The 16,591-nt window shown below is 39.5% G+C and overlaps 1 protein-coding gene across 1 annotated transcript; it reads left to right on the top strand.

Moving 5' to 3' along the window:
* The first annotated feature begins 9,270 nt into the window (after nucleotides 1–9,270).
* Nucleotides 9,271–15,287, top strand: LOC126717202 (probable protein S-acyltransferase 17). The gene is made up of 10 exons (XM_050418641.1): nucleotides 9,271–9,565; nucleotides 9,650–9,743; nucleotides 10,878–10,972; nucleotides 11,070–11,237; nucleotides 11,318–11,390; nucleotides 11,504–11,556; nucleotides 12,088–12,179; nucleotides 12,275–12,327; nucleotides 13,713–13,838; nucleotides 14,751–15,287. The coding sequence occupies exons 1-10, from the start codon at nucleotides 9,417–9,419 to the stop codon at nucleotides 15,024–15,026; spliced, it is 1,179 nt and encodes a 392-aa protein (XP_050274598.1). The 5' UTR covers nucleotides 9,271–9,416; the 3' UTR covers nucleotides 15,027–15,287.
* The last annotated feature ends 1,304 nt before the right edge of the window (nucleotides 15,288–16,591 follow it).

Genomic DNA, 16,591 nt, shown 5'->3' on the forward strand with positions numbered 1-16,591 from the left:
TCCTAGACCTATGCACTTGGAACTGTTTGCGGGATATCTGAAAATATTTTGTGAGGTGGATCCTGGGTCATATGTAAAAGGGGTATTACATATTCTCCTTTTCCTTGACTCAGGTATCCTTCCTTAAATTTATCCTCATTTGGTCTTTGCAATGAAAAAACTTAAACTTTGAAGAAACAAGAATTTTGTTAAAACATAATCATCATTTTTTGGAACAAAGCAAAAAGTCTTTTGGTGCAGTATTGACCACAAAGTGTCAATCTATCACATGTTCCTGAACAAAATTATCTTAGGCCAGAATTCTTGGTAAAAGCTGAAAAATAAAAAGACAAAATAAAAAGGAACTTAGCAGATAGTGAAGTTGGTGAAAGGACCCCGAGGTACTGGGGATCCCCTTGTCCTCATGCATAATATTGTTTCAGCCATTTCCCGTTTATGGGTTCTGTCAGGACTGTCCCATCTTCTTTGGCAAGGTAATAATATCCACTTTCATGAGCTGTATTGATGATGTAGGGTCCTTCCCATTTTGGGGTGAACTTGGAAGGCCCTGGCAGGTTCCTCCTCACGTGCTCCGCCATCCTTAGCACTAGTTGCCCTTTGGTGAACACTCTTGGGCGTACTGCTTGTGCATATGCTCTGGTCATTCTTTGCTGGTATCTTTGACTCCTTTTCTTGGCCAGCTCTCTTTCTTCTTCTACTCCTTCCAGATCTACTAATCTCTTTTCAGTGCTTGCGTCTTCACTTTCTCCCTGACTTTCCTCGAGAACCACCCTTGGTGTAGGAATGATTAACTCCACAGAACTGATGGCCTCTGTTCCATAAACCAGGGAGAATGGGGAGAATCCTGTGGCTGTCTTTACGGAGCTCCTGCATGCCCAAAGCACGTCTGCCAGATGGTCACTCCATTTTCCTCCATACTCATACTTCATTTTCTTGAGGATTTTTAATATTACCCTATTAGTAGCTTCAGCTTGGCCGTTTCCTTGTGGGTAGTATGGGGTAGATCTTCTATGCTTGATGTGGTATGCTTCAGCTAATCCCTTCACATCTTTGTTTATGAATGGGGTTCCATTGTCACTGATAAGTCTTCTGGGGATCCCGAACCTTGTAATGATGTGGTCTCGAATGAAATTTGCTACAGCTGCTCCAGTAGCTTTTTTCAAAGGGATGGCCTCTACCCATTTTGTAAAGTACTCCGTGGCTGCCAGGATCCATATATAACCATTGGATGGAGGGTTTATGGGCCCTATGAGATCGAGCCCCCAAGTATGAAAAGGCCATGGTGTCGTCATATCCTGCAGGACATTTGGGTGAGTGTGAATCGCATCTCCTAGGACTTGGCAAGCATGACATGTTCTGACCAGCTCTTCAGAGTCTCTTTTCATCGTTGGCCAGTAATACCCCAACAACAGTAACTGCTTGTGCAGCCTTCTCTTTCCTGGGTGACTTCCGCAATCTCCAGAGTGCACCTCTCTGACTACTTCTCTGGCTTCCTTTGGTCCCAGACACCTGAGGGGATCCCCGTGGTATCCCTTTTTGAACAAAATATCATTCTGCAAGAAGTACCTGCACGCTAGTTTCTTGAGCTTATGGGCCAGCTCCTTGTCGGTTGGCAGGATACCCTGAGCCAGGTATCCTATGAAAGGAACCCGCCAATCTTCTGTAACAAACACAGCGTAGCTTTCTTCTTTATCGATTGCCAAACGACATTCTTTGCATTTCCCTTGTATGACTGTTGCTTCCTTGTCCATGTCTGGCCAGTAATATCCCATGCGTTGCATCCTCCTGTATAAGCTGACTTTTTCTGCAACTCCACATGTTTGGGCGTGTAGTTCTTCTAATTTCAACTTTCCTTCCTTCTCGGTGATACATCTGGACAGTATTCCTCCTGGCAGTCTTCTGTACAATTCTCCTTCTATCTGAGCGTAATCCATTAGCTCTTTGATGTTCCCTCTAGGATTTACTTCTTTCATCCTTTCTTTGACTTCGTCCCTCCAATCCCACTGTTTGGATTCCCCTGGGTACATTCCTTGGAGGATCCTCACAATAGAATGTTCCTGCCTTCCTATTTTTATCAGTGTATCTCTCCCATCAAATGGTATTTGGGATCCTAGGGTGGCGAGAGCATCTGCGAACCTGTTTTCGCTTCTTTGAGTGTATTCTATGCTGAAGGTTTGAAACTCCATTTCCAGTCTTTGTGCCCAAGTCCTGTAGGCTGCTAAGCTTTGTTCCCGTAATGCAAAGTCACCTTTCACTTGGGAGACTACAAGATTAGAATCTCCCAGCACTCTCATGTGTTTCACTCCTATACTGAGTGCTATAGCCAACCCAGTCAAGTATGCCTCATACTCAGCTGCATTATTAGAACACGAGAAACCAAGCTTAAAAGACAGGGGCATGACATCCCCATTTTCACAGCTTAGCACAATTCCTACCCCATTTGAAGTTGCTGTAGCTGACCCGTCGAACCTCATGGTCCATTTCTTTCCTGGGATCTCCATCACTGCTACCTCACCAGGGATTTCTTCGCTGAGCGGGCCTTCTTCCTTCCCTGGGAATTGGGCTAGCAAATCTGCTATGGCCTGGCTCTTTACAGCCTTGGGAGTTCTTGTGCCTATATCATATTGTGAGAGCAATACTAGCCATTGTGCCATCCTTCCTGTAAGAAGGGGCTGGTGCAGTAGTGCTTTTATGGGGTGTGACTTGGTTACCAAGAGGATTTGGTGAGCTGAGAAGTACCTCTTCAATCTTTGGGATGCATAAACGATTACCAGGCAGGCTTTCTCTATTCTGGGGTACCTGGTTTCGGTATCCTTGAGTGTTCTGCTTACATAGTATATGGGCTGCTCATTTCCTTGGTCATCTTCTTGTGCCAGCAAGGCTCCTATTACCTGAGAGTTTGATGCTAAGTATAGCAACAGAGGTCGCCCACGTACTGGTGCCTGGAGGGTGGGCAAATGGTTCATAATGCCCTGAATTCTTTGAAAAGCTTCCTGTTGCTCTGTTCCCCAGGTGAATTCATTTCCCTTTTTCAGTAATTTTGATAATCCTGCCGTAGCTGAGGCTAAACCAGGCACAAACCTCCTGATATAAGAGACCCTTCCCAGGAAGCTTTTGAGCTCTCTAACAGTAGTTGGTCTTCTCATCGTGGCAATAGCTGTGGCCTTGGCTGGATCCACACTTATGCCTTTGTGATGTACCAGGAACCCAAGGAACTTTTCAGCAGACACTCCAAAGGCGCATTTCATGGGGTTCATACGTAACTTGTATTTCCTGCATCTTTCAAAGACCTGCTCAAGTACTTGGAAATGTCCTGTTCTGGTTTTTGACTTGACCACAATATCGTCTACATAATCCTCCATCTCCTCATGCATCATGTCATGGAAAATGGCTGTCATGGTCCGCTGATATGTAGCCCCCGCATTTTTGAGGCCGAAGGGCATTACAGTGTAGTAAAAGTTTCCAATCGGAGTCCTGAATGCCGTCTTCTCTGCATCTTTGGCTGCCATGCGGATTTGGTTGTATCCGCTGTACCCATCCATAAACGAGAACATTGAGTTTCCTGCAGCTGAATCTACAAGGAGGTCGATATTGGGCAAGGGGAACTCATCTTTAGGACATGCTTTGTTCAGGTTGCGAAAGTCTACACAGCAGCGGATTTGACGATTTTTCTTTTTCACAGGTACAATGTTGGAAAGCCATTTTGGGTGTTGGATGGGTTTGATAAAACCAGCTGTTAGTAATTTCTTAACTTCTTGGACTATTTGAGCTTCTACCTCAGTGTGGAAGACCCTGGCTGGTTGGACTACTGGCCTCACCCCTGGTTCCACATTAAGAGAATGGACTACCAACTCCGGGTCTAGACCAGGCATCTCATCATAAGTCCATGCAAACACATCTCTGTATTTTGAAGCAAGGTTACCAGTTGTTCTCTTTCTTGAGCCACTGCTAATGAAAACGGGTTTCCGAGATCCTGGTTCTGTTCCCAAGTCTACTTCCTTCAGTTCTTCCTCGGGCTGAATCTGGGCCTCCTTAACTGGTTCTTCTGGGATTTCTTCTTGGGCCATCATGCAGCTTGGTGGTCCGGGACCTTCCTGCACAATGCATTCGGGTCCCGCGCACCTTCACAACGATAAATTAACCTTCCCCCAGGTTCCCGTACCACCACACATTCTCGGGATCCTGAAGAGCTGGGCTCCCGCTTTTGTCTTTTTCTTTCTAACAGATTTCTCAGGTCACGGGTGCCCCTTCCTCCTTCTTCTTCTTCTAGGATAGGTGCCCCCAGGGTCCCCGGGGTGGGGTTCTCATCATCTGGCTCCAACTCATCATAAAACATCGTTTCTGCAAAGTTCACTTCTCCCTGGCTGAAAGGATTATGATTGGCAGGGATCCTTATGGGCCTTCCATTCAGTCTCCCTTTAATGCATTGATGGAATGTGGATGGAATAAGGCGATGTTTGTGAAGCCACGGGCGTCCCAGCAGCACGTGATAAGAAACTTCTGCATTAATCACATGAAACCTTGTCAAAGCCACTATTGGCCCTACCCTTAAGGCTAGCTGCACGTATCCTTTTGTTGCTTCCACCGATCCTCCAAATCCTGTTATCTCCATGGGGGTTCCTAGGATCCTTCTGTCAGCTAAGCCAACAGCTTCCAGGGTACTCACAGCTATGAGATTGAGTGATGCTCCTGTATCCACCAGTGCCCTTCTGACTTGAACGCCGTTTATGGTGGCCATCAGATAAAGGGGTCTACGGTGGTCTGGGTGCTCAATCTCCATGTCCTCATCAGTGAAAGTTATTGCATTGGTTGTCTCCAGGAAAGCTCGACTAGCATGTGACTCAGCTGTAAAACATTCCATCCCTGAATCTGCTGCTATACTCATGAGAGATTCTGTGGCCACTCTTCTTGCTTCTGGTCCGAATCCTAATTGGTTGAATAGTGACCTGAACTTAGGATTCTTCTGGAGGGTTTTGACTGTACTCGGGTGAAAGGATCCTTCAGATTCTCCTGCCTCTGCTGGGTTCCCGTGTATTACTACTGCTACCACCCCTTTTCCTTTGTGGTTAGGTAAGGGGTTCCTCTGCACTTCTGGTTCCTTCTGGGTGAGCTCCAGGGTTCCTTCTCTCAACTTTTTGTGGAATAGTCTGCGAAGGGTCCAGCAGTCCTTAGTGGAGTGCTTCACATAGTTATGGATCCTGCAAAATAAAGGATTTTTCCTTTCTTCTTCGGTTGGTGGCCTGGACACAGTGAATGGCCTGACAACCCCATCTCCGATCCATTTGTCTAGGACATGGCTTAACTCCTCAGCTGTGCATGGGATCACTGGTGGTTCTTCAAACACCTTCCCATCTGGTCTTTTCCTTTTTTCTCCTGTTGATGCTGTCATAGCTTGGGATGCGGGCAGCCTTTTGGTTCTCATGGTTTGCGCCGTCCTTCTGGTTCTTTGCAGCAGATCAGCAAACTGTGTGATACATAAATTTTCAAGGTTGAGCCTGTAGTCAAAAAGCATGTTGGCTATGCAGGTTTCCACGAGCTCCTTTTCTTCGTGGTCTCCATAGCAGTCTAGGGACACATCTTCGAATCTTTTAATGAACTGAACAGGATCTTCTCCAGGTCTCTGCCTCACCATTTGCAGATTCTGGAAAGTGATTTTGTCTTCACCAGGGTAATATTTGGCGCAGAATTTTTCCATCATTTCATCCCAGGTCTTGATGGACCCGGGTCTCAGCGTGGTGTACCAAGTGTATGCCCTATCCACTAAGGATTTGGCAAATTCCCTCAGACATAATTCTTTGTCTCCTGCATAGGGGCCCATAGTGTGGACAAATCTGCTCACATGTTCTACGGCACTTCCATTCCTCCCATCGAAAGGATGGAACTTTGGGGGTTCGTATCCCTTAGGATATGGTTTGCCAAGAAGTTCTGGGGGGAACGGGGGATCCCGAGAGAATTGCTTAGGGACCCCTGAAAGTTTTTCCCTTTCTTGCTCCAGGAGGGCATTGACGTCTGCCAGTGTTAAGTACTGAGGATTGGCTCTTCCTCCCACTGCTGATCCTCCTTCTGGTTGTGTCCCCTCTTGGTGGCCAGTAGGGGGAATGTTGTCTTTGACTTCCTGTGTCCTGCCTTCTTTGAGAAGGCGAACTTCTTGCTCCAAATCCTTTAACATTGTTGTCATTCTCGCCATCAGGTCTGGTTCTTGTCTTGCGTGCCTTTGCTCTGACACAACCTCCTGTTCTACCAAGGGTATCCCACCTCCTTGTCTGGAGACTTCCTCGTTTTCTCCTACGGGTTCGGAGGCCGTAGGTGGCACGTTAGTTCCTTTGCTGTTTCTTTGTCTTGGAGGCATTCTCTGCGAAGGGGTTGTCTCCTCCTTCTTCTTTGCCCAGTCCCCAGCGGAGTCGCCAAAATGTGAGAGTGTCTTTTTCAGGATATTCAGGCTCAAGGATCCCGAGCCCGAATGAAAAAGAAAAGGAGGATTTGGTGGACTGGGCCTTGACTCACCGCAGCTAAATGGCTGTTTTAGAATCAAGTAGATGCAGAGAATGTTCCTGACAACATACAAAAAGATGACAAACAAGGATATCGAGGGATGCCAAATTTAACAACGTGAGTTCAGAAAGAAAGAATAAGCAGGATTAGCAAGACAATAAAACGAAGTACTGTGGGGATCCTGGGAACAATGTTTCATTAAAGCATTATCTGTTTGATTACAGCAAGCTTACTAGGACGTGATACAAGGTCCAATCAAGCTCAAAAATTGCAGCCTTGAATGGCTATTTCAGCCTTCAAAACTTGCAAAGTTTGATTCTTGTTGGATCCGAGTATGTGCCATAGTTGCTTTTACAGGATATCGGGAAGCAGTATTTGTTTTCCCTTAATATTTTCTTTCTGCCTAAACTTTCTGATAATTTTTCCTAGAGAATCTCTTCTTTCTACTGTGTTCCTCCCTTTTTTTTCTCGCTGCCCTCTTCACAACCCATTCTCTCCTTTTATAGTGGAGTTTTCTGGGCGTCTTGGGGAACCGTTGGTTCCCCTGTTTTGGTCTTTTGCAAACAGAGTTCGTTCTGTCTTCATTATCTCGGTAAGTCCCCTTTTCCGTTTTCGCTCATTCTTTCCTTCTCTTGATTCTGGTTCCTTTGAAAGTTTCTGATCGGCCATCCTCTTTGGGGCGTGCTGAGGTATGCCCTTCTCGGCATCCTCACTTCTGGTGTCTTTTACTCTTCCGTTTCTTTCCTATTTGGGCGGAATCTGTTCTGCTCTTTTGAAATCGCTTTTGTTAACATTCTTCTTCCTTGTTTTGGTTCCCCGACGCCTTTTCTGTCTGTGCCATGAAGGGTCGCTTGCGTCCTTTTGTTTTTTTCTTGTTTTTCTTTCTATCGATCTGTCCTGGTCTTCTTTTTTCTTCGCGCTTATTCATGGTGCCCGAGGATCCTTGCGTCTTGTACTTTGCTGTGATGTTCTCTCTTTTTCTTCTTTGGTTGCTTTTCCTTTTCTGGGCTTCGGGATCCTCAGGGCCTTGTACAATCCCTTTGGACTTGGTCTTTTTTCTTCTGGGCTTAACTTACTCGTTCTTGGGCTTAGCTTATTCTTTCTTGGGCTTATTTTTTACTATGATTTTTAGACCTCAACAAAGTGTGAACAGGAAATGCTACAGTGTTCTCTACTTGTAGAGAAGCACTATAGCAATTCTTAAAAAAAAAAATGGAGATGGAAAAGCTGTTGGAGTGGATTTTTGGGGTGTTTTCTTTCTAAAATTGGCTTTAAAAAGAAGCCATCGGAGATGCCCTTATAGTTTAAAAATTGAAACCGTGGTTAAAAAGCCTGGCTTTCATACACACAAATGGAAATAATTCAATTCATTAATTCTTAAAATTTTTTGGGGACCTTCTGTTTTGAATGACTTAAGAGGAGATTTAAACTAATGCTTCTGCATCATGAGACATGCATCATGAGACATGAAACCGAGCTGATTGTGCCACACCTTGTGGTCAAAAAGTACTCTCTATTTTGTTTTGCTTCAATTTGTGTAGGTTTTTTATTTTTATTTATTCACTTATCTTTTCTAGTCGGAGTACGAACTTCAATCAAGTGCAACACAGGTCCTTAACACACTCAGTGCTACCTATAGTTAATAAAAATTTGACTCTGTCAAGAATAAATTTCCTTTTTTTGTAATATAGTATAATTCTGTTTACAATAAAATATGGCTTAAGGATCATGTCTAAAAAGTCATTACAGTATCTGACAATATAATTGTCTGATAATCCATTCTTAGTGTGTGTTTGAGTAGCGGCATTTTTGAGTTTTGTGTTTCACTTGGTTGGTCCCATGGCACTGTTCATGAACCAACCAAGTGATAAAAATACGTGAACAATATTTTTAGTAATAAAAAATATTTTGCTATAATGTTTTCAGTAATAAATTTTCAGTTTTCAGCAAAATAAACAGAATCCAAACAGACCTTTAATAACATCCAATATCTTTTGAAAATATATAGGTGCAGAGGATACCCAACTGTCTATAAATGGATTAAGTGGACCTTAACATAGTTTACAATATGATCTTAATTTTTATTAATGCATCTCTCTCTCTCTCTCTCTCTCTCTCAAAATATTGGATATTATCAATTTTTGAATTTTGGTCAAGTTTGCCTCATTCATCCATATATTCAGTCTTACTTTTTCATCCAAAATATATCATACTTCAAATTAAAGAAATTTGCCACTAAATCCTTTTCCATGGTAACAAAAGGGCAAAATTTGAGGGTTGGATTCTATTATCCATTTCATCACCCAAACCAATATTTATTGGTATATTACTATTATACTTCAACCATGAGGCTTGGACTATAAAAATTCTCCAATATTAAGCCCTAATTTTTGAGTAATTTGATAATTGGACGAAAATTGAATTTAGATGTTTTTATTATAAACACTAAAAATCAGGATATATCAATTGAGCTACAATACCCTTAACATATACTATTATTATTAAGTTTAAGATTTATCTCTAATTTGAGATTCATGTAACCACCAATATACTAATATTTAAACACTAATTTGAATGGTTTTTCCAAGTAGAGTAATAATTATAACATTTTATGGTTTCTCTCATGTACTAATGTCCAATCAACGAATAACTGCAAGTAAAAAACATTAATAAAAAAAAAAATTTCCAAATTTTATCAAAGAAAAATTGAGAAAAAAACAAAACATAAAGACTTGGAATCATGAGTCAAGTCAAAATCTTCCTAGTTCCAACTGCCACACAAAACACAAACACAAGAATTACAACATGTCCAAAACTCTCAATGCCCACCTCTCTCTCTCTCTCCTCCAACCACAAAAAAAAGAGAACCCAAAAAAGCAAAAACCCATTTGTCTCTCTCTTTCTCTAGAAGCTGTCAGAGATAGATGGCAGTGCAGTGGGTTCTGGTGTGTCACGGCCTGATCACACTCTTGGTTTTGGTTTCATTTCTGTGCGGGCAGTGGCCCATCTTTCAGGGGACTTTCATCGAACGCATTCACGTCTTTCTTACCTTCGGTGCCTACGATTACTTCCTGTACTCCCTTTCTCTCTTACAATCAATTTTGTTCCATAGCTATTCTTCCTTAATTCATTTGTTTGATTGTTTTGGCTTTTATAGGCGGTTTGTTGGGGCTGTGTTTGGGTCCAAAGGGACTAATGCGATTCTATCCGTTGAGTATTTCTGCTGTGACCGACCCAATCCTATTTTACAGGTTTGTCACACGAAATTTATGTTATTTCTGTATCCAATTGGTTTATTTTGAAATGAGTAATTTAAAAAAAAAAAAAAAAAAATTTAACCAAGGAATGAGAAAGCATTGGGTTTGCATTGAATTGAATTGTGGTTTTGGGAAATGGGATTGTTTTCTATTATTTCCTAACAAGTTAAGCTTTTGAAAAAAGTGATCTTTAACAGAAGGATAGCATATAGTAGGATGCATTGTGGTGTAGGATGTGGTGGTCATGGTTGACTTGTTATTTGGAGACCTTACAGAAATTTTTATTTTTATTATAGATATTTATGTGGAGATTTAAGATGGTTTGAATCATGTGGGAATTCAGATTGTGCTTGCTAGGCATTTCAATGATTCATGGAAATGGAATGAATTTGTTTTTGTTATAGAGGATTATATAAAATTCAGTTCATTGTGTTGTTTGATAGTTCGTTTCCTTAGGTTTTGGCATGTCGGTGCCAAAAGCTTTGTAGCTCAACTGAAGCCACTTGGTGTTTCCAATAGAGATGTTTAGGGTTCAAATGCCCCCACTCCCAACTACTGAATTAAAAAAAAAAAGGTTTTTTCATGTGAGCATGTTTATGCGTTTTAGGGAGAGCTTATTGGTAAGGATGTGATTCAGAGATAGGGCACTACCATATCTGAAACTTACATGTTGTCATTTTTGGGCATTTGGATGTGTGCCAAAGGTCAAGCCATGTAGACTATGGTGGTCTGGTTCGTGTGGATTCATTTTTTCCTTTAATTTATTTGAAAATAGAACTGGATATAGGGCTTGCTGTGATGAAGTTCAGTGTTCAGATAAGTTGATTTTTCCCACTAGGGGCTGGAGGAGTTTGTCAACTCCTCAGGAGGACAGCCAATGGCTGTGGGTTTTTTGATGTAGTAAGGTGGGTGGGACAGTCATGTAATCTGGAAACACCTTTAAAAAGTATGTATCTAGCTATTAATGTGCAGTTGCAAATAAGCAATATGAAAATGAGGTCACCTCTTTCTCAGGTATCAAATTATTGAAACGATTATGCTTCTTACTGCTGATCTGATCTAGAACAGATTGCCCCTTTCTTTTCAGTTGGGAATTAATATTTATTTATATATTCTGTTTCATTTCAGATCATATATCTTGCAATACTTGGAGGAACCTATTACTTTGTTGCAAAGTCTTCCTTCGGCTATATTCCTGGCTATTATCTAAGTGGAGTGCACAGGTATGTAGGAAGGAGCTTGCATACTTGCTCTCTTATTCTCTTTTTGTATTCTTTCAGCATAATTCCATCCTAAATTTTCTCAGATATGTTCTTTCAGGTATACAAGCTTGTTGGCTGTTGGTATAGGCGTACTACTCTTTCTATTGACTAGCTTTTCTGATCCAGGAACGGTGAAGGCTGAGAATGTTTCTCAATATATCTCTGCCTATCCCTATGATAATGTTATATATTCTGAGAAAGAATGTTCAACTTGCAAAATACCAAAGTGAGTTTTTACCTAGTGAGATTTCTTTGGAAACTTTCATTTAATTCTTTTAATAATGATTGTTTCCTCCTTTGATTCAGACCTGCCAGGTCCAAGCACTGCAGCATTTGTGATCGCTGTGTTGCTCGCTTTGACCATCATTGTGGATGGATGGTAAAATATCAAACTATTTTGTATATTATTTTTTAATCTTCTGTAGTGAGATGGTTTGCTTTTTAATTGTTAAATATTACTTTCAACTTCAACTTAGCTCTTCATTGGTGCAGAATAATTGTATAGGGGAGAGAAACACTGGCTACTTTATGGCTTTTCTTTTGTGGTGAGTAATATCTGATTTGCAACAGAGTTTATACTTTCTAGATATATGCTATGGTAAATAGCCTTCTTTGGCTACATAAAATAGTTCATTATTGTAGTTAGTGCCTCCTTAGAAGATGTTGATAATGAGGGGTAGCAAATCTATCTCTACAACTAATGTTATGAGATGGGCCTTTGAACAAAGCTTTAATTTTCTTCTGTTTGGAAATTTGACCATTTAATCCTCATGGCCAAGATTGTGACGTGATTAGGAAAAAGAAGACATACTTTCTATGCTATATAAAACTTTTGAAATTCATGGCACAGTAGTGGAGAAGTTCCAAACTATTTTCTTAACTTTTGTTCCAAGTTTTAAATAGCGTCAATCAGTGAGAAGTTTCCTTGATGCTTCGTCTATATTTTTGTATCAATTATTGTAACTTTATTTGAGATGTAAGGCAATATGTTGTACCTGTTTGTTCTTCTCTGATTTTTATATTAAGATTGTTTTTCAGGTTCTATTTATTTTACATGCTTCTTTAATGATTTGCAGGCATTTCCTTCTCTGCATATATGGAGCAGTTACCATTGGGCTGATTCTTGCTGGACGATTAAAAGAATTAAGAGTTATATATATTCTAACTGGTAAAATTCTGATTTGCATTATATAATTTCAAGTTTATGGCTCAGTTGCATCTGAGCCTAAACGTGACATCTTTTTCCCCATTTATTTGTTGCAGTTTATTATGGTGTAGAAAATTCTTTTTTAAGTTTAGCTCCACATGTTGTACAGGTGAGTGCTCTATTTCCCTACTTTTTCTATCATGATTTGATATCTTTAGATTCCTCCTCAACTAAAGGTCCGCTATGAAGAAACTTAATGGAAGAATAATCTTTAACTGCTTTAAGGGCATATTTGAATTCTTCTCTAGCCACCTAGCACCTCCCCCCCCTTATAAGTTCTTGGTGGAGGTTGAGGTCATTGGTTCAAGACCCACTGGGTGCAATTAAAAAAAAAAAAAAAATGGTTTCAGTAAAGGTTTACTGTTGTCATGTTGATGATTGATGATTAAAGGCATTGAAAATTCTTTTCGTACTTTAGCTCCACCTGTTGTATAGATGAGTGCTTTCTTTTTCCTTGTTCTTCTGTCATTTGATACCTTTTTATTCCCCGACTAATGGTCTGCGTTGGAGCAACTTAATGGGAGAATAAACTTTAAAGGCGTTTTTGAATTCTTCTCTGTAAATAGATAACTTGATTATTAGTTTCAGTTAAAGATTTTAGTTTTCATGCTATAACTTTCAACATGTTATGCAACATATATATATATATATATATATTTTTTTTTTGGTGTGAAGCAGATTTATCATAACCACACTCTTAGCTATTACCATGTTTCTAGTGAGTCAAATAGCCTTTCTTTTAAGGCTGCATGATGGAGGATCTCAGAATTAACACTAAGGAGAATCTAAGAATTTGGGGCTGGTAATGGTTGAGAGGAAACCAATTGATCTGGTGCAGATCTGTACAGATTAGGTTTGTTGGTTGAGTTCAGGGCTGGCATATTGGTATAGGGCTGGAATAAATAATAATCTGATTAAGGGTCTGGATTACAGAAACCAAAAGAAGAAAGATCAACCTAGCATTGCACAAGGGTTCTTGAGCATCACACATCAAACAGCAGCTGTGTTTTCCGTTCTTTTCGCATTAACTTCTAAGAATATCAATACATGACTTTAGATAATTCTCCAGAAGAAAGATCAACCTAGCATTGCACAAGGGACCGATTTTTTTCATTTTAATAGAACAATGGAATTTTATATTAATTTTCATCCCTCTGCCAAACACACATGATGGAAAGCTGATATCTTCTACATCTTCTCACTTTTATATTCCTTCCTACTTTCTTTATCCTTCCACTTTTCCATCCTATTAAATTGAGCGTTCAATAATACAGCTGCACATTGTTGAAGTTCCATACTTGAGCCATTTATGATAGTGTGCTTAACACCTTTCTGTGCATCAGGGTGGGCTTTAAAAAATTTCTATTTATCTACTCTTTTTTAATCAAATTACTTTTTTATTATTAAGTCTTTAATTATACTACATAGTTCATTGCTTTTGTTTGTCTCTTTTCATTATGATATTTTGCTTAATTGTTTTCTTCTTTTTAACAGTGGTTGTTGGCCTCCTACAATACACAAATACTTCTTATGGTGTTTCTTGCAATTGTTTCACTGCTATTGGCGGGTTTCTTTAGCTATCATGCGAAGCTTTGTCTCACAAATACTACCACAAATGAGGTTTTATTCTTCAACCATGATGTTTCTCAATAATTTTATTAATTTTCTTTTTATAAAATCATGGAAGGGGAAGGATGTGGGGAATAAGTAATCATATAGGATAAGCTCGTGAGGCTGCATTGCTGCTACAGAATCACTACCCATGGCTTGGGTGGGTTAAGGATGCTTCAAATTGTTATAGCTGTGGTTAGACGTGCAATTTTCTTCATTTTGATCACAACTTTTGCTTGATCTCTGAAGAACATCACTTAACTTGTAAGAAGAATTCCTAGGAACAAACCTAGTTGACATTCTTGGATTTTACAAAAAACATAATAATATTAATAGAGTATGAATTTACTAAGGATGGGGTGTAAAACCCATGTTTTACACCATTTAATAAGAGATTGTCATATCAGCATTTTACTTAAAATTTAATACATCCTACCACACCTAAGGACATTTCAATGAACTCCTAATTTGGTTGGATTTATATATGGGTATTAGAATTGATTAGGTGGAGTCTTACTTATTCTTAAATATATGATAAGATGATATGACATATTGAAATTGAAGGGATAAAACATGGGTTTTATACCATATCCTTATTGAATTTAATCTCATATTAATAATAGTAAAGAAAGGAAAAAGGAAGGAAATCAGCATGATTAAGAAGGTAGCTTGGAAACAAAGATTCCTACAAGAGATGAATACCATTTGCTGTTGTGATATCATTTTCTCATTGTTTCACCCAATTGGGTTGTTCCTGCGATTAATCATTAGTTGAGACAGAATAGTGGGAACCGTCAGTTCTGTTAAGTTATGGTTTTGTAATATTTTATAAACAAATTTGTTGTGATTTAGATACTATTGTAATCATATTCTCTTGAAAACCCTGAAACTCACTGTAGCACTTTTTCCTTGGAACTGCAGACTTTCAAGTGGCAAGAGTACATAAGTTGGCAGGGGAAGATAAATGAAGCAAAGGCGAGTGCTGCAGCCCTCAAAGCGAGTATCAATGGGATGAGTACTGAAGGAAAGCCTCCAGAAAGCAAATGGAGAGCCTTCTTTCAAAAATCCCCATTGGAAGATGTGCAGGTTGTTAAAAATAACATTTATGATAAAGGATTTTTTCACAATCTTCATGAGATCATCTTACCCCCCTCAATGAGATCCTCATTTCTGCAATCTAAATCAAAGTCGGGCTGAATTGCCTTTACTCTTTTGCTTGGCTTGGTTTTCTTAAGATGCTTTGGTGGCTTGGTTAGCCCGTTCCTGAAATTGCTGATTTGTAGATGGCTGGCTAAAGAGCTCAGAGGGATGATTGTGAATGAGAAGCTTTTTTCTGCCTTACTTATCATTGGAACTATAATCTATGGCTATGGTCCATTGTATGCAAAAAATTGATGGTAGTGAAATACAGAAAATCTCATCATAAATTTAATTATTGAAATTCACTGTTATGTGATAGGAAGAAGTGTCATGTCGCTGCACTGTAAGTTTTGATCTACTTATGGAAAACTCTCTAGAAAAGAAAGATTTATTTCGTATTAATGGTAGCACTTAATAGTAGCATTGTTCTACCTAGAAAAATAGAAGTAGCATTGGTGGTTTCATGCAAACCGATCAACGTGGTTTTTTTAATTTTAATTTTAAAAGTGAACAAGCTTCATGTTTTGTAATCTCTTTATGGTGGTAGTACAACTAGAAACTTGTATTGCGTCAAGTTCAGCTCTCCAAGCTGCTATAGCGTTCTTGTGTGGGCTTCTCCAAACTGGCTTGACCATCAATAGAATCAACTATGGAACATGTCCTATATGAAAGTACCTTTGATCTTTGACAAAAGACAAAGATTGAATCTAACCAACTCTATATCACTGAGCAAGAGAAAATATCAAGTGCAACGGAGAGAAGAGAAAGAAATAGAGAGAGATTAGAATTGGACTGAAATTTTTATCTTTTTCATTAATTTTAGATCAGATACACTTCTCAATGTATAGTACAAAACGCTCACAGTTCATCAAAAGTAAAAAACACTCACTCAATTATTGATACAATCATTTACACCATAATTAGATCACTTTAACAAACTCAGAATTTTCTTATGTGCTCCGTAATAGAATCCGTAACTGCTTCTGAACTAACAGCTACTATACAAATGACAGCGTTTGATTAAGTGATGCATGCGTGGGAGGATTGAATGACACTGTTTGAATCCTTTTCTCTAAAGGGTGGGCTTGTGGAAATGGCATCGTTTGAGTGCTTTGAATTCTTACTGTAAACACTATACCTTTTCAAATGGTTTCTTTTATTTGGTGAATCCAAATTTATAATTTGGATATTCATAAAAATATATAAAAGATTATAATATTTCTTTGAGAATCCAAGAACTTAACTCAAGCACGTGGATTGCTCTCTCACTTATCCCAGCCAAAAGATGGAAAGCAAGGGTGAAAGGGGCTAGTGGAATGGGATGCAGGTTCCTAAAAAAACAATTGATTGTTGTAATTTAGAATACACATTGTTTTGGATTTTTTTGTTAATTTCTTAGTATAACTTTATAAGAAACACTATACTCATAAGATAAATAAATAAATAAAGCTCTAAAATTTTTGTAAGAAATGGATCTGTGAGGATAGGTAAGCTGAGCAGATTCGTTGGGTTATGGGCCATGCCCGAGGATGAGAGAATACTCGAGGATGATTGAAAGGTTTGTATGGGCCTAGGAGAGTGGGCCGAGGAGAAAGGAAGAGGATGACGGAGTGACCGAGGCC

Source organism: Quercus robur, chromosome 3 (genome assembly GCF_932294415.1).
Source record: "Quercus robur chromosome 3, dhQueRobu3.1, whole genome shotgun sequence".
Lineage (NCBI taxonomy): Eukaryota > Viridiplantae > Streptophyta > Magnoliopsida > Fagales > Fagaceae > Quercus > Quercus robur.